The sequence below is a fragment of the Artemia sp. Qi Xiang Cuo genome, chromosome 14 (assembly GCF_049724085.1).
Source record: "Artemia sp. Qi Xiang Cuo chromosome 14, ASM4972408v1, whole genome shotgun sequence".
NCBI lineage: Eukaryota > Metazoa > Arthropoda > Branchiopoda > Anostraca > Artemiidae > Artemia > Artemia sp. Qi Xiang Cuo.
Window position 1 is genome coordinate 48405435 of NC_142807.1, and position 23263 is coordinate 48428697.

The 23263-nt window shown below is 36.3% G+C and overlaps 1 protein-coding gene across 3 annotated transcripts in view; it reads left to right on the top strand.

The window, feature by feature from the left end:
* Positions 1–23263, top strand: part of Pka-R2 (cAMP-dependent protein kinase type II regulatory subunit) — a 143496-nt gene that overhangs the window by 78796 nt on the left and 41437 nt on the right. For all 3 annotated transcript variants that reach the window (XM_089100777.1, XM_089100778.1, XM_089100776.1), the window contains 2 exons: positions 14447–14605; positions 20283–20385. In XM_089100777.1, the coding sequence (XP_088956903.1) occupies positions 14447–14605; positions 20283–20385 (262 nt within the window). The remainder of the gene's footprint in view (positions 1–14446; positions 14606–20282; positions 20386–23263) is intronic.

Genomic DNA, 23263 nt, shown 5'->3' on the forward strand with positions numbered 1-23263 from the left:
GGCTTACCGTACATGAATAATTAAAACAAAACTTGCATATTAATTTTACTTTTTTTTTGGCTAAATGGCTTTCCCGAAATTTTGTTCTGACGTAACTTACGAATTTACTTACGTAACGAATTTCTATATTCGTATGTTTTATTACGTTTATTAGGGAGTTTGCCCCCTTGTCGATACCTTGCTCTTTACGCTAATTAGAAGAGATAGCTCTTTTGAAAGTACTAAAAAAAAATTTAGCGAAAAGGGAGAGGTATTGACTAGGGGGCGAAACCCCTCATTTACGTAATAATTTCTGTTTGTATTAAATTTTAATGTTGCTCTTTACTTTCAGTTGAAAAAACTAGTTTTTTTATTTAATTTCTGATCGTTTTTTAAATAATAAAGGGAAATCCGGAGCCCCCTTCATAGAAATGTCCCTTCCCCTAAGGGGACATCCTCCATGGAAGTATTCTCCCCCGTAACCCCCTCCTCCGACACCCCCCATCAGGAAAAAATCCCTCCTGAAATGTCTTTATACTTCCCATTAACCAATACTATATGTAACAATGCGCAAAGTTCATAACTTCCAGCCCTTCCCCCGGGAACTGTGGGGGATTAAGTTATCTTCAAAGACATATTTATTGGATTTTCGACTATGCTGAACAAAATGGCTATCTCAAAATTTTGATTGGGTGACTTTGGGAAAAAAATGAACGTGGTAGGGGGCCAAGTTGCCCTTCAATTTTTTGGTCACTTAAAAAGGCCACTAGAACTTTTAATTTACGTTCAAATGAGCCCTCTTACCATATTCTAGGACAACTGGATCGATACGATCACTCCTGGAAAAAAAAAAATAATAATAAATAAACACGCATCCGTGATCTTTCTTCTGATAAAAAATACAAAATTCCAGATTTTTGCAGATAGGAGCTTGAAACCTATATAGTAGGGTTCTCTAATACGCTGAAACAGATGGTGTGATTTTCACTAGAGTTCTATGACTTTTAGGGGTTGTTTCCCTCTTTTTTCGAAAATAAGGCAAATTTTTTCAGGCGCGTAACTTTTGATGGGTAAGACTAAACTTGATAAAACTTATATATTTGAAATCAGCATAAAAATCTAATTCTTTTGATGAAGCTATTGGTATCAAAATTCCGTTTTTTAGAGTTTCGGTTACTATTGAGCCGGGTCGCTCCTTACTTATTGCAGTTCGTTACCACGAACTGTTTGATTTATATTTGTTCGTTTCAAGCTTGATTTGCATATTTAATTTAAGTTTCAGTCGTTTTCAGATTTATTTATTCATTTATATTAACATCTATTGTATGTTTGTTTGCATTGATTGTTTATTTAATTTTTGTTCGTTTTGGGTTTCATTTATACTTTAATAACAAAATATTTTTCTTCGTTTTAAGCTTGATTTGCATATTCGATTTAAGCATTTCTTGCTTTAATATTCATTTATTCATTTATATTATTACTTGTTGAATGATTTTTTGCTATGATTGTTTATTCAAATTATGTTCGTTTTGGGTTTCATTTATTCTTTAATAATGATTTCTGGTCGTTTTGGGTTTAAATTCTAAAAAGTATTTATATCTGCTGATCTTCAGTTTGAAATGGCCTTTACTTTTCTTTAAAAATTTCTTTTAGGGTAAGTTTTTTTTTTAAATTAATTATTGTTCGTTTTTTATTGCAAAAAGTTTCAAGTTTTTAAAAATTCCTTATTTCAAAATCAAACTTTTTTCAACATCAAAATGTTCATCAAAGTATCAAACCTGGTATTAAAGTGAAAAAACAATAAAGTAAAGAAAGCATCAAAGTAAACAAGGTATCAAAGTAACAATATGCAACTTGCATAACTTATAGCCCTTGCACCGTAAATCGAAGTTGCCACGTAAGTAACAATATCAAAGTAAAAAACATAACAAAGTATAGAAATCATCAAAGTAAACAAGGTATCAAAGTAATAATAAGCTACTTGCAAAACTTATAGCCCTTGACTCGAAGTAGCCACGTAAATCAATCCAAGTACTGAAGTAAACAACGTGTAAAAGTAACAATAGGCATGTTCTGTAACTCAGAGCCATTTCCCTGGGGTTGGGTGTAGGGGGTTCAACTTGTCCTTTGAACTTTTTTGAACAAAATGGCAATCTCAAAATTTTGACTGGATGCCCTTTGAAAAATTGGGGCGTGGAATAGTTGCCTATTGATCACTTTTGACTCTTAACAAAAACTAGAAGTTTCAATTTCCGATCAAAAAAGACCCCTCCAAATCTAATGCGGCCACTCCTTCCACAAAATCCGTACATTCTAATAATAGACAACTTACGTAAGTTACAATGCTTGCCCCGGGGGCTAAGGAGGATTTCTCAACCCCTAAATTATATTAATTTGAATTTTGGACTATTTCGGTCAAAATGGCTATTTCAAAATTTTGATAAGATGAATTTGAGGGAAAAACGCACAAGGGAGGGGGGAGGGCTTGTTACTTTTTCATCGCTTTCGATTCTGAAAAGGGGAATAATAGATTTCGATTTCCGGTTGAATGAACTTCAACCAAAGTTTATACGACCACGCTTTTCATAGAAGCTTTATATGTTAACGATTGGCTGCTAGTATAACTTACAGCCCTTTCCCCCAGGTCTGGGGGGGGCGTTCAGACCCGGAACCGTAGCTGTTTAACATTTGGACGATTTTGAACAAAATGGCTAAATAAAAATTTGGATCGGAAGCATTTAGAAAAAAATGACGTGGGGATGGGGGTTACTTACTACCCCATTATTCTTGACTTTTAAAAACGGAGGCGTGGAGGGGGGAGGGATTAGTTGCCCTCCGATATTTTTTTACTTGAAAAATTGAACTAAAACTTTTAATTTACAATCAAATGAGCCCTTTCTGAAGTTTATACGCGCATCCCTTCTATAAAAACCATATTTGCCCCCATGGCATAACCTACAACGCCTGTCCACGGGCCCTGGGGGGGGGTGTCGACACCGTATTTTTTGTTATCTTACCTTTGAACAATTTTTGACAAAATGGCTACATCAAAATTTTTATCTGATGTATTTTGGAAAAAAGGGTGGAGTGAGAAGGCTAACTGCCCTCCGATAACTTTTTACTCTTAAAAGTGAACTAGGACTTTCAATTTTCAATCAAATGAGCCCTCAATAAAGTTTATACGAGCACCCTTTCCATAAGAATCACATATGCCCCGAGGGAATAACTTACAACGCCTGCCCCGGGGCCCTGGGGGTTTGTGTCGACAACGGAGTTTTTGTTATCAGATGTTTGAACCATTTTTTTAAAAATGGCTATCTCAAATATTTTATCGGATGGGTTTAGGGAAAAAAAGACATAGGGCGAGGGGGGGCTAGTTACCCTTGGATGTCTTGATTCTTAAAAAGTGAAGTAGAACTTTCAATTTCCAATCAAATGTGCCCTCTCTGAAGTTTATACGAGTATCCCTTCCATAAGAGCAATATATGCCCCAAGGGCATAACTTACAACGACTGCCCCCGGGCCCTGGGGGTTGTGTCGACACCAGAATTTCGTTATCTGACCTTTTGACTATTTTTGACAAAATAGTCATCTCAAAATTTTTGCCTGAAGCATATGGGAAAAAAGGCCATGGGGGGCTAGTTACCCTCCGATCTCTTTTGACTCTTAAAAAGTGAACAAGAACTATCACTTTCAGAACAAATTAGCCGTCTCTGAAGTATATACGAGCATTCCTTCCATAAGAACCATATAAGTCCCCAAGGAATAATTTACAACGCCTGCTCCCGGGCCCTGGGGGTTTTGTCGACTCAAGATTTTGTGTTATCTAATCTTTTAGCTATTTTTAACAAAATGGCTATCTCAAAATTTTTTATTTCATGTATTTGGGGAAAAAAGTGCGTAGAGGGGAGGGGGAGCTAGTTGCCTTCCGATCTGTTTTAACTCTTAAAAAGTGAACTAGAACTTTCACTTTCCAAACAAATGAACCCTCTCTGAAGTTTATACGAGCATCCCTTCCAAAAGAACCATATACGAGCATAACTTGCAAGGTATATCCTCGTAACTTACAGGGCATAACTTACAACGCCTGCCCCCCGGGCCCTCGGGAGTTGTGTTGACACAGGAAATTTTGTTATCTGACCTTTGAACTATTTTTAACAAAATGGTTATCTCAAAATTTTTATCTGATGCATTTGGGGGAAAAGGGCGTGAGGGGGAGGCTAGCTGCCCTTCGATCCCTTTTGACTATTAAAAAGTGAACTACAACTTTCAATTTCCAATCAAATGACCCTTCTCTGAAGGTTATTCGAGCATCCCTTCTATAAGAACCATATATACCCCCAGGCCAAAACTTACAACGCCTGCCCCGGGACCTGGGGGGCTGTGTCGACACTGAAGTTTTTGTTATCTGAACTTTGAGTTATTTTTAACAAAATGCCTATCTCAAAGCTTTTATCTGATGCATTTGGGGGAAAAAGGGCGGGGGGCTAGCTGCCCTCTGATCACTTTTGACTTACAAAAAGTGAACTATAACTTTCAGTTTCCAATCAAATGATCCTCTTCGAAGTTTATACGAGCATCCCTTCTATGAGAACCTTATATGTCCCCAGGGCATAACTTACAACGCCTGCCCCCGGGCCCTGGAGGTTTGTGTCGACACTGGGGTTTTTGTTACCAGATATTTGGGCTATTTTTTCAAAAAAAAATAGTTATCTCAGAAATTTTATCGGATGGGTTTGTGAAAAAGGGCGGGGGGAATGGGGGGCAAGTTGCCCTTGGATCTCTTTAGATTCTTAAAAAGTGAACTAGAACTTTGAATTTCCAATCAAATGAGCCCTCTCTGAAGTTTATACGGGCATCCATTCCATATGAGACATATGTCCCCAAGGCATAACTTACAACGACTTCCCCCGGGTCCTGTGGGGGGGGGTGTCAACATCGGAGGTTTGTTATCTGACTTTTGAATTATTTATAACAAAATGGCTATCTCAATTTTTTTTATCTGATGCAATTGGGGAAAAAGGGCGTGAGGGGGGGGGGGGGCTAATTGCCCTCCGATCTGTATTCACTCTAAAAAATAAACTAGAACTTTTTATTTCCATTCAAATGAGCCCTCTCTGAAGTTTTTACGAGCATCCCTTCTATAAGAACCATAATTGCCCCCAGGGTATAACTCACAACGCCTGCTCCCGGGCCCTGGGGGCTTGTGTTGACCCAATAGTTTTTGTTATATGATGTTTGAACTATTTTTAAAAAAATGGCTACCTAAAAGTTTTTATCGGATGTATTTAGGGAAAAAGGGCACTAGAGCTCTTGATTTCCAATCAGATGAACCCCTTATAAGTTTATACGACGACCCTTTCCATATGAAGTGCCTCTGGAATAAATAATAAAACATTGGAGCCGTATGGCCTTTACTATAGGCAACGCCATAGCGTTGCCTCTGATAAACATCAAGACTAAATCAGAATAGTTTTACCCTGAAATATGCATCGGATTCATTTACAAGGTGACATTTGACTATTTAAAAAATAATAGTAAGATTTCTATACTTACGTTAGGGCCGTATAATTTTCAAGACAACACTGGCCAGACATAATACAATAAAAAACGAAAAATCATGGGGACAAAAAGAAAATTCAAACGAGGAGATTGTTTTTTTCTTGCGATTTTTCATTTTTCTTCTATTGTGTTTTCTATTCCTACGAGAAATATGTATTGCAGGAAATTTATCCTTAATCTTCATCTGCTTTATGTCAATGTTCAAATTTCTTCATTTCATGAAAATTTGTCACTTTTGTGATATGTATTTTTCATATTCATCACCAACAGACATCTCTAGAGAATTGAAAGGATTATATGGTGCAGTATCTAGGAGGGGGTTAGGGGGTTTGACCCGCTCTCCCCTTGAAAACAAAATTATGTTTATGGTCTGGAGCTAGGTGTGCTGGCATAAACGCAGGAGTTGATTTTGGAGAAATGGATGAGTTGTGCGAAATCACTAAAAAAAACCCTGAAAATTACAATAATTATGAAGGAATTTTAAAATTTTGGGCACAGTGTAATGGACAAGGAGCCGGAGCTCTCTTCCTCTCTGTCTCCAGTGTACGTATGTTACCTTATAATTTTGGGTTATCCTATTTACTCAAAATTAAAGGCCTGTAATCCCATTGTATGCGAAGAGAGGAGGTTGGTTTTGCCGTATATTTTATAGCAAGGTTTTGGATAGAATCATAGCAGCAAACAAAAACTTAACACGAGTCCATATTTTTTCTAACTGAATTACTTAATGTTCCCTATCTATCGGTGTTATTAACTTGTTTCGATCAAAGGAATTAAAATCAGAGATGTAAGTTTTTACCTAGATCCCAATCAAGAGTAACACATTGACGTACCAAGGACATCAAAATGAATTTTTTTGCCCGATGGACCCATATTAGCTCTATTCATGCTTAATTGTACTTAATTGTAGTTGCTATGGGACCAGACGTGAACGCCTTACTCGGCTTCTAGAAGGCTCCGTATGGTTGACTCTCATTTGTTGCGATGTTGTGCCAACACTTCAGCAAAATGGAACCAGCAAGCCTCCCCCTTTCTGCCAAACTTTTGAAATCCACCATTGGTATCAAGGTCGTTTTTGACAGTTACCCACCAATCCTTCAATTGACCGCCAGGACATATGCGCCAGTCTGGCAAAGGGGCAGCTATAAGCATGTTTCATGGGAATCTTCTTGACCAAGGGCTCTCCAGACCCTTTCCACCCCGACAGGGTCGAGGCATCCTTTTGCAGAGGCTGTTGTCCATAAAAACCGGATCCTACGCTCTGCCGCAGTTGTCCTCCTATAGAGGATCCTCGCACGATGGTGTTCTGCTTCACCATTCAATTTACGCCTTTGCTTGGAGAACGTTTTTAACTCACGGGACGTGTACCGCAGGGCAGTACCGCATTTTTGTCAGTGCTGCCACGTTGAACCGTGAAAATAAATAAGCAAAACTAATTAGTGAAATTTTGCAAAGCTTTTCATTTGTAAAAATTAAAGCATTAACAATCTGTTGATTCCCCAAGACATTTATAACTTCAAAGGAAAGCTGCATCTTCTTAAGATGTTTGTTGTCCCATGCTTCAGCTTTTTTTTGCTGAATTTTCACGCACGTTTCTTTTTTTTTTAATTTAGTGTCCGCTACTGCCTAAAACAGCATAACTAGGTTACATTTTAGAGATCTTTTTTTACGTAATAAATTGAATTCCCGATAATCAAATATCATCTGTCCTAGGTATTTTAAGCACATTTTTCCTATTAAGAATATAAAAAGGAAAACAATTTAAACCAAATACACAACATTTCGTGTACACTTATACTTGAGATACGAGCAAGGCCGTATCTAGGAGGGGGGGAGGGGTATTCCTACCCTCCCAAAATTTTTTTGTACGACTTATAAAAACGTGACAAAAATGTCTATAAAAAATTTTGATCTTTTTTCAAAGATTTTTTATAACACAGCTTTTTCGTCATTGCCCATAAAAGTTTCCAAGAAGATCTTAAGGGAGATTAGGTATAAATTCCAAGGAGGATGGACGAATTCATATACGTTTACATTAGACAGTACCCATCCCCTTGACATTAAGAACTTGAAATTACATTCAAAACCGTTAAAAGACATAAAAAATCCTTGCCTGGTGCCAAAACGCGAGCTCCATTCTAATTTAATTTAGGCAGAGACTTTGTAATAAAAACAAAGAAAAAGCCCGCTGAATCTAGACAAGCACTTTTTATAGCGAAATTGAAGCTGCCAGTAGTTTTGATGATATATCATAATTCTTGACATACCACCGTCTTCTGAGAAATTGTTTGGAAGTATTGACATCTATTATTTTCAAATGAATTCATGTTGTTATCCTCTGCTGTTAGAAGAGTTTCGAATGTCCTAAGTTTCAAAGCGACCTTTCAGTGCTTCGAATAACCTTATTTTCTATTAAATAGAAAAAGAATAGAATTAATGATTACCTGTTTTAATATTATTGAGAGTTTCGAGCAGAATATACAGCTTGTAAAAAAAAGGAGACAGACCTACGAAATTGATTACTGATTGGAGAAATTTCACTAGAACATGCTGAGATGTCATTTGAAGAACTTGGACTATTGTATAGCCAAAAATTAGGGTATTCATACTCATACATGTAAATAAGGGGGAATTTCTCCCTCTTTGCTATTGTTCCGAAGCACCCGTCTCAAAATTTTGACCGAAATATGCGCTTCTTTAATGTTTCGATCCCTTAGCTCAAGAAGAAATTCCTGTTTCTCCTTATCTTAAGGGCCTGGTTCATTCTGAAACTATAAGGGTAGCAATTTTTCATCTGTCCAAAATTAAAACAAAATATGTACATTGCACAATATTACAATTAAAGAAATTATGTTTTGCTATCAGCCCTGCTGTATCGATTGATTACATATGAAAATTCCTGAGTCAAAGGTTTCCTGATAACCATAACTAATATACCCTGGTTTCTCTTATAAGTTTATCTCATTCTCTACATAATCTAGTATCTAGTCACCAATTGCCCAAAACTTTGTTTCTGTGCGGATGATGTTTCAGGGGGGTGATATTTTGAAATTGATGGCCATATTAGGTATAACCTCTAGGTAGTCTGAAAGACTCATAATGAAGGAATTACGGGTATCTGTATCATGCAAATATGGGCTAGTTATGTAAAATCATGCCTATGTAACGGTATTTGTTGTAATTAAGAAAAATTCCAGCTTAAATGCCTCACTCTTATAAGTAGGTTTTATTTGAACTTATTTGAAACCAGTTTATATAAAATTAAAATAAAAAGGTTTGTATAAAAACCTGAAATAAAGTTTTTTGACTTTTTCACTATCTTTTGCAGAAATAAAACTTACGACCTACGTGTTGAAAAAACACAGGTCAAACAATCCTGGTTCAAGTGGCCTTGGCCTCAATCTTTCCTTCAGTGGCAAATTTATTTAAATATAGATACAGAAACCAAAATACAAGTCAACGAATTTGTTTTTCGTGATTAATCGTGTGGTAAAAAACAGTATTTGTGTTAATAATAATTATGTTTTCTGATTGGCTTAGTTTTTTTTTCTTTTCCGATTGGCTGGTGTTAGTATAATGTTATAAATTTTTACCCCTTACCCACATTACAAAGACAGACTTGGGGATTATTTAATAACCTCAATAATGCTTATAGAAAAGAGTACTAAATGTATATTGCCAAGCGTTACCTGTTTATAAATTAAGAATAATGGATAAAAAATACAATTTGATATAAAAAACGTTATACAGTGGTGTTAATTTATGAGAATGTGGGGGATGGGCAAAATGTATCTTTCAAAATTTAGAGGGGGGGGGATAATTTCCTTTCTATATTTCAATGAAAATACCAACAAAAGGCATTTTTCAATGAAAATACCAAAAAGAGATATTTTTCAAAATCTAGGAGGGAATCTATGGGGACAAAGACCCCCTTGTCATTCCCAAATAGCTGCTCCTGCATACAAATATATACAAATTAAATATTATCAAGCATTAGCTGCTGAAAAATAGAAATAATATATAGAAAGTATGATCAGAAAAAACTTAAAAGTAATAAAAAATCAAAATAAATCAAAAGGAAAAAAAGTATTGCATAATATAATAAATATTATCAATAAATAATTACAAAAATGTATTACAAAATGCATAAATAATTACAAAAATATATTCATAGCGTACATTGTTACTTTCTACCATAGGAGACAAAAACTATGCAAAATCTTTGGTACGAATGATTGTAAACCCCCTTCCCATCAACCCCAAATGACGTAGTAACAATATCTTATCTTAATATAGCACAAACTATTACTGATCAAATGTTTTAACTGAAAATTAAAAACTTTCCCAAAATTTTAATTTGAAAATCCAACATTTTAGTTCTTATGAAGAAAACCTGAAAAGATTTTACTAATACTCCCACAATTAACCCATGACAATTTTGTCACTTAAAAAATGACCAGAAATTAATTTGAAAAATCTATTCCAAAGAAAGTTTTTCAAAGAAACTTGAAGTTTTTTGAAGAAACCTAAAACGAGCAAAAATTAAATGAATAATCATGTGAAACTAAAAATGAACAGAAATTACTATGAATGATGAACTTAAATCCGAACGAACGGAAAATAAATAAATAATTAAGTCAAGCTTGAAGTGAACAGGATCCCCCTGAAACCCGCTGAAGGCTAGAGTGTCATTTGTATTTTACTGACAACGGGGTGGATTTCTAAAAGTTCCTTTATGTTTATCATAACAACAATAAAAAAAAAATAGTAAATAAAATCACAATACTAATTTATTTTGCACGAAAGAAACGAAAAAAAAACCTCTTAGGATTCATAGATTTGAGGCTTTCAATTTAATTTTTAGTATTTTAAAGGACACTTTTCATACTTTTCCTTTTGATTTTATTTCGTTCAAAAATATTGACAATTGTTAACTTAATAAAATTTTGAAAACAAACATAGGTAATTTTTTAAGCCATCTGTTTAATTTACTTTGGCAATATTTGAAGCGATGAAGCAATTTGCCATTTGATTTTCTGCATATTTGAGTTAGTTCGCTAGATTTGAAAGCCTTTGTCCGTTAGAACAGGGGTTCGAGTCCTGGTGTCGGTTATTTGGTCTTTGAACGGGAGTCAGTGGTGTGACTTTGTCAGCTCAGCCACAGTCAACCCAGCTCTAATTGGGTACCTGGAGAAATCTTGGCGGGAGGGAATCTAGATTGGATGATTTGCCCCCAACCACACATTTTACGGTACTGTCCCATTATCCGGGCCTCTCTAAAAGTCAAGTTTGGTTAATGCTAATTAAATAAAATAAAATAGGATGAATATATAATGGTTTACAAACAAAATTGGGCTATATATTTGCACATTAGGGGGGGGGGGTAAAGCATTGCATATATTACATACGTAACCTAACCTAGGTACCTTGCCCCCCCCTAAACCCCAAAAAACCCAGTTTAATATCGTATACGCAATGAAAACCTTGCTATCATTGCCTGCTCTATAACAGTTAAGACGTCAAAAACGGGTTTTATCATTGCCTACTCTATAGTGATTATCCCTAGAGGCCCGTATAATGGGATAGTACCCATTTTACTCCCACCCAAAGGCAGAGACTTGGGAGATCGGTACCTGTGCTGTGCAGACCATTGATCAGCATGCGAAAAAGTTTTTTAGATTATTTGAAAGGAAGGAAGTGTTGGTAAAAAATTTACTGCACACTAGACTAATGAAACCGAATTAAATGTGTAAAATGCAATGGTATGTAAAAGAAAAATTCCTTGAAGTTTAAGTATTTTTGTTGCGCTATAGTGACGAAAAACTATTTCTAAAGATTTATTTTACATTCAATAAGGCGCAATTGGCACTAGCCTTTAGCCTTTAGAGAATTTTACGGGATGGTTGTCCCACTCTTATTTCTCGTGATATCCTTTTAGTTAATGTCTGACTTGATTATACATTTTAATTCCCCTTCGTTTTATCTTATTTATTCATTCATTGTACAAGTAATTGTGTCCATTTTAAATTTGACTTATTGTGTGATTTAAAAAAAAACTGTTTTTTTTTCAACTGAGAGTAAGAAGCAACATTATAACTTAAACCGAACAGAAATTATTCCGTATATAAGGGTGGCTACCCCTTCATCAACCCTCGCTCTTTACGCCACAGTCTTAAAGTTCTTTAAAACACTTCTCATTCAAATTCAACGGCCCTTGTGTTTGAGCCTTCTTTCTTAGAGAATTCGGGCCCCGTCATAGGGGTAGCCCCATCATATGAGGAATAATTTCTGTTCGTTTCAAGTTTTAATGTTCTTTTCAAGTCAGCCCTCAGCCGGCTCAAGATACCAATTCTGGTAACACTCCTAATTGGACAAATACTTATTAGGATAAATTGTTATTTTTAGACTAAAGACTGTACCGTAATCGTTTTGTCATCACATTGATGTGGTTTCAAAGTTCCCCTTTTTAATTGTTACAGCCATAAAATAGGCTTCATTTGTTCTATTTGTCCTGTGACATGGTAGTATTCTATAGACGTGACATCGTCTGCATCTTGTTGCTGATTCCATCTTGACATATGCATCACGAAATACAACTAACTTCTTCCATGTCAGATTTTGATGCCTCATTAGTTAATACTATTCAAGCAACTGAATTGGCAAATACCCATACTAGATTCTTTAATTAAAAGCACGATTTAGCACTATTGAGCACGCTCCTGCGTAAAATAAATTGTCACCATTAAATGTAACCAACTCTTAAGCACGGTTTGATGCTTAATTGTTTGTCTTGCCAAAAGGTAGACAACATGTAATGCAAATGATGCATGAATACTTATGTCTGCTCAGTGTATTGATGATGTGTAACATAATTCATATCAGTTTTGTATTTATCATCCTCCAACGTTTTAGTACAAATCAAGGGATGCCAAGTTTTCGCTTTTTATAGAGGGGGACTGAAACGGGATGGTACCATTTCAAATAACCGTCACAAGCACTAAACGTCATTTCGTCGACAAGAAAAATCCGTCAGAACATCAACACGTCAGGACATAGACAGTCATAACATCGACATGTCAGGACATCGACCATTACAATTGCTACCCTCCAGAACGTCGACAGTCATAACAACGACATGTCAGTTCATTAAGTATATAATAGCTTAGAAACAAATTTCGGCTATATGTTTGCACATCAGGGGAGTGGAGGCAAAGCATAGCATATATTAAATACGTAACCTAACCTAAGTACCTTTTCCCCCTTAACGCCGAAAAAATAAAGTTTTAAAATTGTATATGTTATGACGTGTCGATGTTATGACTGTCGACGTTCTGACGGTTAGTGGTTCTGACAGATTTTCGCTATGAAATTTCTTTTAGATGTTATGACGTGTCGATATTACGACTGTCGACGTTCTGAGGGCTAGTGGTTCTGACGGATTTTTGTTATGAAAAATTTTTTGATGTTATGACGTGTCGATGTTTTGACTATCGGCGTTCTGACGGGTAGTTAACGTGACTATGGATGAACGGACGTGTTGATGTTATGACTGTCAATATTCTGACGGGTAGCGATTGTGACTGTCGATGTCCTGACATGTTGACGTTATGACTGTCGATGTCCTGACGTGTCGATGTTCTGACGGATTTTTTTTGTCGATGTTATGACGGATTTATCGATGTCCTGACGGTAGTTGTCCTGACGTGTCGATGTTCTGGTGCCTTCCCGACTGAAACTCATCATTTTGCATTTAATAAGGTTGGAATATACTAAAATTCGATAGTTATTTACAGATAACTTAGAAAGTTGCAGAGAGCAGGGTCTCAAGTTTACAGAGAAAAACTTTTTTTTTGCTAGTTTTATGTGGTGTTTATGGAAGTTTTTTGCTAGGCCGCTTTTTGCTTCTTTTGAAGCCTAGTTGCCTTCGAAAATCAGCAATAGTTAATGTTAGAATTTTTTAAAAATGGAAAGTATTATCAAATTTAACTGATTAGTTTTGCTTATTTATTTGCACGATTCAACGTGGCAACAATGAAGAAAATATAATACTGACCTAGAAACTAATGAAACAGCTAACGAAATCACGATTTGCAGGTATAAATAGACCTAAGATGGGTCAAGGGGCAAAATGTTTAATTTAATGGTACTGGTACTTTGTGTATTGCTTTGTCAGATCCTCTACTTCCGCTTGGAACAGTCTTCCGAGGGGCGTCTTCCATGAAAACCCGAAATTGTACAGGCTCAATTTTAGAAGCCTATCAAGATAAGTTGTTTTGTGCAACACTTTGTGTTCCAAATCAAATGTATTCAAATCTGATCTTGACACCCATCTAGTGATTAACGACTTTACTATAAACAAAAAATAATGAGTTGAACAACAAACGATTTTTTTTCGTAAGACAGTGGAATTCCAAACTTTAAATGAATATTTCGGCCCTTTGTCCAAGGGCCGTCCTCGGCATAATACAAATAAAAATATAACAGAGAAACTTGCATTGAAATACGACTTTTAAAACTAAAAAAAATAAAATAAAATAAAACAGTTCTACGTCAACGGGAGTCAACCAGGACTCGAAATGTTCATTAAAAGTTTGAAATTCCCCTGTCTTATGAAAAAAAAAATCCCTATTGCTCTGCTTGTTATTTGTTGCTTATGATGGAAAGGCAGTGTGGTCTTCATCGCTAGTTACGACTGTGCTAACTTTAATCAAATGCAGCAGATATATTGGCAGCTCATTTTGCTTTAGGAATTATGTCAGAAGCCTTTTGTATTAAATATTTGATGGAATTTCTGAACAGCTTAAGACTGGCCATGACTGCTTGGTTGGCGCTAAATTAAATCGGAATAGGGCTAATTGCTTGTAAATTTCAAATCAATATTTCTAAAATTTAAATTGTGTTTTAGTCTTACGAGAGAATGAATTTGGCAGATGCTCTAGTTTCAAGAACGTATACTGACGGTACGTGTATAATTCGACAAGGAGACCCTGCTGATGGCATGTTCTTTGTAGAAGATGGTTTACTCAGAATTTCTATCGTCGGAGACAACGGACAAGAAGCTGAAGTAAGCTCTTTAATTTTAAGAAATACTACTTTCCAAATTAGTTTTGTTTTGAAGTTTAATATTTTGTCACTGATCATTTTAATCCTAGGTACTTGCAGCCAATATTTTGGGGACAGAGAGATTTTTTAAAGGATTGGGCTCTGGTCAAGCACATACAAACATTGTAACAATTATGATAGTACATATAGTCTCCGTCCTTGTCTGAGTCTGTTGCTACAAAAATTTAACCCTTTGACCAATTTATCGTGTCTTTGACATTTTATTTCGAAAATATTATTATTCTGCTGTCATTCCACAATAGCTCTGGATCATGGGCATATCCAGGATTTTTTTGGGGAGGGGGGGGTATTGTTTTAAGGTGAGAGTTTCTTATAAAAAAAGATTTAGAAAAAGCATCAAAAATTTGTTTATATGCATTTTTACGTTTTTACGATTCGGATGAAAATTTTGGTTGGGGAGGAGTTCAAAACCGTTAAGCCCCTCCCCCTGGATACGGCCTTACTCCGGTTATATCTCTTCTACAGTAGAGATCTAATATTAATTTTGAGTCACCAGGGAGAATGACTGCATAAAATTGTAGTGCTTTCGCGATGCATTTTAGGTAACATAAAACTTGTCAAGCTTTGTCAATACACAAAACTTGTCAATACACAAAATATACCTGTCATAGACGTTGATTGCATCGTAACCATGACACAAGCCTGGTTTCTCCTAAGGCTACACGGCCACAGAATGCGCTCCACCGCAATGAGGATTTAGCAATGCCAAGATTTATGTAATTGTTATTTTAGGAATCAGGTAGTTTTAAACAAATTCGTAATGTTTTATTTTTGCACTAACCAAGGCTTTGGTTTTTCAGACCAATTGTTTTCGCGATGTTAGTTCTTACCATCGTTTTCGCAGTAACCAAGAAGCTGATTTTAGCTTCAGCCAGACAAGGGGTTCTAGGAAATCTGCAGCAGTTCTTGGCACTGTTCCATATCTTGGGAAAATTGCATTTATCTGCGTTAGCACATAACGTCTCAAGAGCAAGAACATTATTTATATTTTATTAGAGAAAATTTAATGAATGTGTACTTTCTGTTGAAGGTAAGGTCAAACCAGCAACGGCTTCTTTGGTTCCTTCTGACAGGTGTTTACGCACAGATGATTTGCAGTTCTGAGAAGAAGCGATTTTGGTCCTGACTGGTAATTTTACATTAACCAGACAGTTTTTTGGCTGAATTTTTGGTCAGCTTGAAAACAGGCTCTTGGGTCCTCCTAACGGAATGTTTGCCAGTATCCAGGACTGGATTTAGACCAAACAAAAATTCAGCTTAATAGGAATTTGTTAAGGTTTGGTCAATCACGGAGCTACGTTATCAGTCCTTGGCTACATAGGAAAAAATGAATTACAGATTTAAAAAGTAAAGACCAGTGAATAATAACACAAGAACAAAGATGAAATAAGGTAAGAAAAAGAGCTAAAACAAATGAGCATCTGACGCTTTGTATAGTAATAAGCCATTTACTATTACTAATGAGAGTAAGAGCTCACAAAACTAAGTCGAAACTCAAGTCACAAAGGCGCATATACATTTGGTAAAGAGTTTGCCTCTTTCTTTTTCTCTTTGTAGACTTGGCTGGATCTAGAGCAAAATCTTGGGGCGGGCCCAATGTAACAAGGGTTCCAATGAGCAAATCTGGGGGGGGGGCAATATGACAAAGGTGCCAATAATTGACAAATTTATTCTTCAATAAGAGTAAAAAAAAGGAAAAAAACAGAGTAAGAGGGTGCCAGAAAAAAATCTTGGGGGGGGGGCGGGTCCCCGCCCATGGATCCACCAGTGATTGTAGATAAGCGTTCTTGGTAATGTCAAGATGTCCACCATTGTTTTCCCAATCCTAAGGACCCAACTCCTCAGCTTCAGAGCGTCTTTGGTAGGCAACACTCTTCCCTCAAAAGAAAGAGGAGAGTCACCCATAACTCGCTAACCATCAGCGTCAAGCAGCACTTGATCCTCGGAACTGGTATTAGTAAAAGAGCTTGTTTTCCCTACCTCGGATTGCTCCTTATGGAATCTTTTTTTGCGTCACGGTCGGTGCTTCAGATGTACAGGTAGATTGACCCCCTGGGTATGATTTTGGAAGCTATTGCTGGCTTCAGTCCTTCCAATCTCGGAAATAAGTTCCACAAAATACCCTTGCTTTAGTCCTTCCAATCTCGGAAATGAGTTCCCGCAAAATACTCTGCCTCATGGCCAGGCACTGAGCAGGACAGCCAGAGGCTGGGTGGTGACGAAAAATAGCAGCAGTAGACCCATATTTGTGCCAACTACTCTCGGGGGCAACATGAGAAAGTTTTCACCAATATTCAGTTGTTTGCTTATATTATATACCCAAAAGGGATTCCAAAAAAATCCTTAGGCAATCCCTCTGGAAAAGATATTACAAATCCTCTTCCGTCTTTGAAGCGCCCAAGATTCAAAACTATACGTCCTAACCACTGACATTACTGTAGCTTCCAATTTTCAAATCTTGGTTCTTAGAAGCTTTAAAACTATAACAGATCAATATATTAAACAAGATGTAAACCTTTCCTGATCGAAAGACTATGAGAAATTTTTTTATAACATATTATCGTCCGTCTATTGCGGCTGCCCACGTATCTGTGACTATCTGTGACAGTGCCTACTTACGACTGCGACAGCTTTTTATTTTCTTGTCAACTACTTTTTATTGCGACTGCGTCACCATATTTTAATTTCTTATACATGAATTTGCATGTGCAACCACCGTAGTACAAAGGACTTTTGGTGAGGAAGTAACAAAACCTTAGAAGATTCTCTGAAAATTTGTCTATAGAGCTACCTAACTAATTTAATAACGGGAATTTTCTAGTGTCAGTTTTTCTTAATTACCAAGGCGAAGTAGAGTAACCATTTTGATTGATGAAGGAAAGAAAAGAAGCAACTCATTTGGGAGAAGGTAAAAAGTGTGGGAAATCAATGCCTAGTCAGCTGAGAGACGTTTCATTAGGCAATCGGCTTCACGTAGACCTCACTGGATACTATCGTATTGCATATGGCTTAAAACTACACTGAATATTGTACAAAGCATGTCATATACAACATAAATCACTAAAAGGAAGTCCTACACACACTTATACTACTTTGTCACTGCTACCTTTAGATTTAAAGCATGTCTTATCTAAATAGATCAACAAACATAAACATATATACTGTTATGTTGAATTAAGAGACAGAAAATAAACACTTTTAACCTTTTAGTAAGAAAAAAATTGAAGCAAACTAGATCGGGTATACCGATTGCTAATTTTGGTGTCAGCAAAATAAAGAAAGTAATGTAGATAACACAACAGTATATATGAGGAGAACCAATGGATCCTCACTTTCAGTCAAAAACGGTTTTTCTGGAAATACACAGTCAGTGTCGATTGAAGAAAACAAGAAACAAATAATCGGCGATGTACAGCCATTACCAACCCCCCCCTTCCTAGGATCCAAAAACGTAAAGTAATGAGAATGAAACATTTATTTCTGCTACAAGGTATATGCGGTTGCTCTAACTTAAGAGAATTGTCGGACAAACATCCCTACCCCTCGGATTAGTCAAGCCCATTGGACTTCTAGATTTTGAAAAATAACTTTTTTGCATCTTTTTTTCGCAAAATTCTCAAACCTCAGCATTCTATATTCTAGAAAATACCTCTTTTTTTTATTTTGGTTTATAACAAAAAAATCGAAAAAATCTTTCCTACCTAACATTTTTTGAATTGGGGCCTCTACTCTTAACCAAGTTAGAAAAAAAAATGGTCAGAACAGAAACTTAAAACTTACTCATAGGATGCTGAGATTAGCTAGCTGCTCTCCCGACTTTAGATGTGTTTGAGTCACGAAATCAGCAAACTACTGCCCCGACTTCAAATCCCACAGAGCACCAACCAGGGTACCGAAGACCCAATTGCTCTGAACCGCATAGCTCTTCTCCCTGGCACAGTGGTGCCACTCTGACAAGGAGGAAGCGGCAGAAGCTACAGGTCTAAAGAATCAACTAGAGTCGTTTCCCTTCCTATTCAGTTTGCATGTCATTCATGAAGTTCTTGCAGTGATCAACCCTCTTTCTGAACAACTGCAGGCCCCAGATCTGATCATTGCAGTCGCTTGTACTTTAGTCACCACAACAAAAACCAACTGAAGACAATGCGTGATGTCGAGTATTTTCGAGTCCTATACGGCAAATCTAAGGAGATGGCTATTAAATGTCGGATCTGTCGGAAACAAGCGCTCTTGCTTCAACCATACCAGCAAAATCAAAACGAGTTCAGAAGATATCCGGAAGACTCAGGGACTATTTGACGAAATCAACACTTGGAAAGCACAGCACTGAATCTGAGGGCACAAGAACAGAAGAGAAAATGCGAAGAGAGTTCTACAAGGTTTTGAACAGAGTGGGAAATGAGTTTGAAGAGCATTTTTCTGTCCAGCTGCCGGTACTAGAAGCCACACGATTTTTTAACCCCAATTCCGAAGACTTGAACATAGATTTACTTCTCGAGATCGCGACATACTTCGATTCGGCTGGCATCGATGCTATAGAGCTGAAGAGTCAAGCTTTGATAGCTCGTGCATATGTGTCGCAGCTTCCACAGAAACCGGCAAACGCTGTAGATCTTCTCGAAAACCTAAGAGGATTGAAAGAAGATTCTTCTGAGGTTTTTGAGGTCGTCAGGGCAGTCCTCACACCCCCGCTTACAACACGTTCAAAATGAGCGATTTTTCTCTCTGTTGACATTTGTGAAGGACTATCTTCAGATAACAATGGACAACGAGCGACTTTCGCATTTGCTCCTCATGTTCTCTGAAAAGGCTGTAGTGAACGAGCTCGATTTTGAAAAGCTTGTGGACGACTTCGGAAAAATGAAGCCAAGGAGATATCCATTGCTTAAGTAACTGCACGTAACTTTCAGTTTTTAATTTGTGTGGTAAATGTTCCATCTTAATGATTTTTTGGTCCCTAACCAGGTTGCAAAAGGCAAAATATAAATAAATTATGTAGCTTTAATGTGTATTCAAAGACTAATTTGAAGAGTAGTCTACCAAACAGAGTAATTAAACTTTGAGTCTGGACGGGGGCCCAAAATTAATCCCCTCCCCTGAGGTTTTCTGCCCTGACATTGCTCTGAAGACCTACCATGAATAAAAGTGGCCTAAAATGCACCTTTTCCCTCTTCCCTAAGCAAAATTATGAGTGTGACTATACATGTGTGTGCCTCAAATCTGTGTGAGCCTGTACGTATAGATAATTTAACCTCCGGTGGTCTTTAAGTTTTAAATTAACTGATTCGGTGTTCCTATTCATTTACATTGAACAAAAATTTTGATTTATTGTAATCTGCGTGTACAGTACAATTATAGGTCAATCTACGACTCTTACTAGCCTGTCTTATGACTATTTCAGGTCAGCCGTGTTACAAAAGGAGGCTATTTTGGAGAACTAGCTCTAGTAACACGTATAGATAATTTAACCTCCGGTGGTCTTTAAGTTTTAAATTAACTGATTCGGTGTTCCTATTCATTTACATTGAACAAAAATTTTGATTTATTGTAATCTGCGTGCACAGTACAATTATAGGTCAATCTACGACTCTTACTAGCCTGTCTTATGACTATTTCAGGTCAGCCGTGTTACAAAAGGAGGCTATTTTGGAGAACTAGCTCTAGTAACACATAGACCAAGAGCTGCATCTGTTTATGCTATTGGGAACGTCCGTTTGGCATGTGAGTTTTCATTTCATTTTTCTCATTTAAATCTATTATACGATATTCTACGTATTCTCTGATGGCAATTAATAGTAAAAACCCAATTGTTTTTTTATTACGTTCACAAAATTATTTGATCCGAAAAGCCAAGCAAGTTAGATTCTACTAAAATCTTTCCACCTTGAAAGCGGAAGCATCACAAAAGTATTTGCATTTTCAGCAGAACAAGAAACTTAATAAACATTAGCGTCGTTCGATACATGAAAAAAATCACCCTATCTCGTCCATTACAAGCTTATTTAATTTGTGTAGCAAACTGTTCAGAATTAATTGGGAGGCTTTGCCATAACTTGCATAGCTTAGATAAGAGATCCGAATAAATTACAGAAAAATAAAAGCATAGAAAAACCATTTAACTTCTCTTGTTTTGTGCCAGAGATATACATATTGAGATTTAATGAAACTTATATCATTAGAAAGCATAAATTTAGTTCTTTTTATTGAACGGAGCAGAATTTTCTTTTTAGAGTTCAAGAAAGGGCAGTTTTTAAAAATTTTCTTGTAACCTGCTTGGAAAACATTAAAAATCAACTCAAAAGAAGTCTCATTGAATAATTTGACAGCTTTTGAAGTTTCCTGTTGTGCTAACTGCCTTAATTGAAATCTTTGGGGACGCAGGACGCACATTAGGCACGTTTTTACCACTAAGATCTTACATCTAAGATCTTACATCTTTCTGCAAAGATTATCGTTCTTTAACTCATCTTTGTTCTAAGATCTTACAGCTCACTGATGTTAGCAAAAAGTGTGAAGACCGCCACTGTTCTGTCATATAGAACAATGATGAGAGAACTTTGATGACCTACTCATCATTGTTCTCAGACCGCTGATCAGAGCAGAATGATGAAAGACGTTTGCACAAAAACGACCAAAGATGTAAGATCTTTGTTCAAAGATTTCCCTTTTAAGCGTTTTCTGACAAAAGATGTAAGATCTTAGCACATTGATGAGTGAAAAAACAGGCCTATTATCTAAGCTGTGCTTACATTGATTAGACGGCGTTTTGCTTAACAATTAGCAAGAAACTATAGGTTTCCTTCGTTTTAAACTACCATTTCGAATTGTTGACACATCAAAAAACCGTATTTAGTTTATATTAGAATTGATTCAGAAGCCCCTTGTGGTGTTGAGGAAACTTTCTAATGGCCCCTTTGTCTTTGAGACTGTCAGCTGACGGTAAGACTCGCAAAATGTTGATTTCGAACGTCCTTAAAGTACCTCAATATCTCTTAAAAACCAAATCTCTTAAAAAGGATTTATCTCATAAAATCCTTAACAAAATTTTCCCTTCTAAGGATCCGAAAATTTAAAACTATATGCCAAAATGGAAGATTTTTTTTAGATCGTCTGCAACTGATATTTGCCCAGAAAATTCATGAATTAAAACCATTTTGATTTTTGAATTAAAATCAAATTGCTATCAATCCTTGGCTAATTGGAGAAAAAGCCAAGGTACAGCTGACATAAGCCTTTTTCAGGAATGTATAAAAATGATGTCATTTTCACTTGTTGATAGATAGTCTATCATCCATTTATCCAACTTGGGGCAGTTGATTTTTGAATTAAAATCAAGTTGCCATCAATCCATGGCTAATTGGAGAAAAAACCAAGACAGATAGCCTGAGTGGAGAGGAGCAGCTGGCATAAGCCTTTTTGAGGAATGCATAAAAATGATGTCATTTTCACTTGTTGATAGATAGTCTTGATACCAAAGACACAAATTCACTGTTTTTAGAGTATAGGATAGGAGGCATGAATTTTATTGGCAAATCTGAGTTGCAGACTGAGAATTCTCCAATACTGAAAAATTTTAAGTGTTATAGACACTTAAAAAACATAATAAATTACTTGCGTAAACGTCATTTCAAATACACTCCCATTTACCTGGATTTGACTGAAGTAATCTTGTACGGAGAGAAAAATAATTGAAATAAGCACTTAGAAACAAGACTGGTACATGAGAGGGGGGGGGGTCTTCTACAGTCCGCCCAAACACCTACTCAAAAGAATATCATACATAGCACAGTAAAATATAAAAAGAAATCTTTGGACTGAAAACATGTTTTTTCATAGATTGGACACCCTCTTTGAAGCTTTTTGACCTAAAATTTCATGATTTTGTCTTAAGTTTCCAATGTAAAATCATTCATCCATTTTTGTTGATTTTGATATAAGTAATAACTACTTATGTATGTATTTATTTATTTCATATTATTACTTCTTAAATTCATGTGCCATTACAATTATCTATTTATTTGTAAGAAAGGTAAAAAAAGAATGATAAAATTTCCAGGGAAGAATCTTAATCTTTGTTACATCAAGAAATATCGTTGTTTGATCTTTGGCTTGTTGTCTGATTAGTTTATGGTTCTAAAATATATTTTGTAGATAAAAAACCTGCTTGGTAGAAATCAAATACTCATTTTTCCTTTTGAGTATTATTAATGATATCAATAGAGTGTAAGAAAAACTAGTCCCTCAAGATTTTGACTGATAATGCAGATAGACCCTTATACAGGATAATCAGTTTTTCTTGACAGGGCCAAATATCTCGGAATCCAAATATTTTATGGGGGGTTCTTTTTTCGGCACTTTTTGATTATTCAGAACACAGTCAAGAATTTTAGATCTGAGAAAACCGGTTTCATAGCCACAAAGACAAGTGACGGGTGGCAGAATGTATTGGACCTATATAGTTTGGGGTATATATTTGCACATCAGAGGGGGGGGGGAGTATAGCGGGTCTGTAGCCAAAATGTGTCAGCTACAATTATTCTGCATATGAAGTAAGAATTGTTTCCTAACTTCACGCTGTCCAAATACTTTACCCTTACCC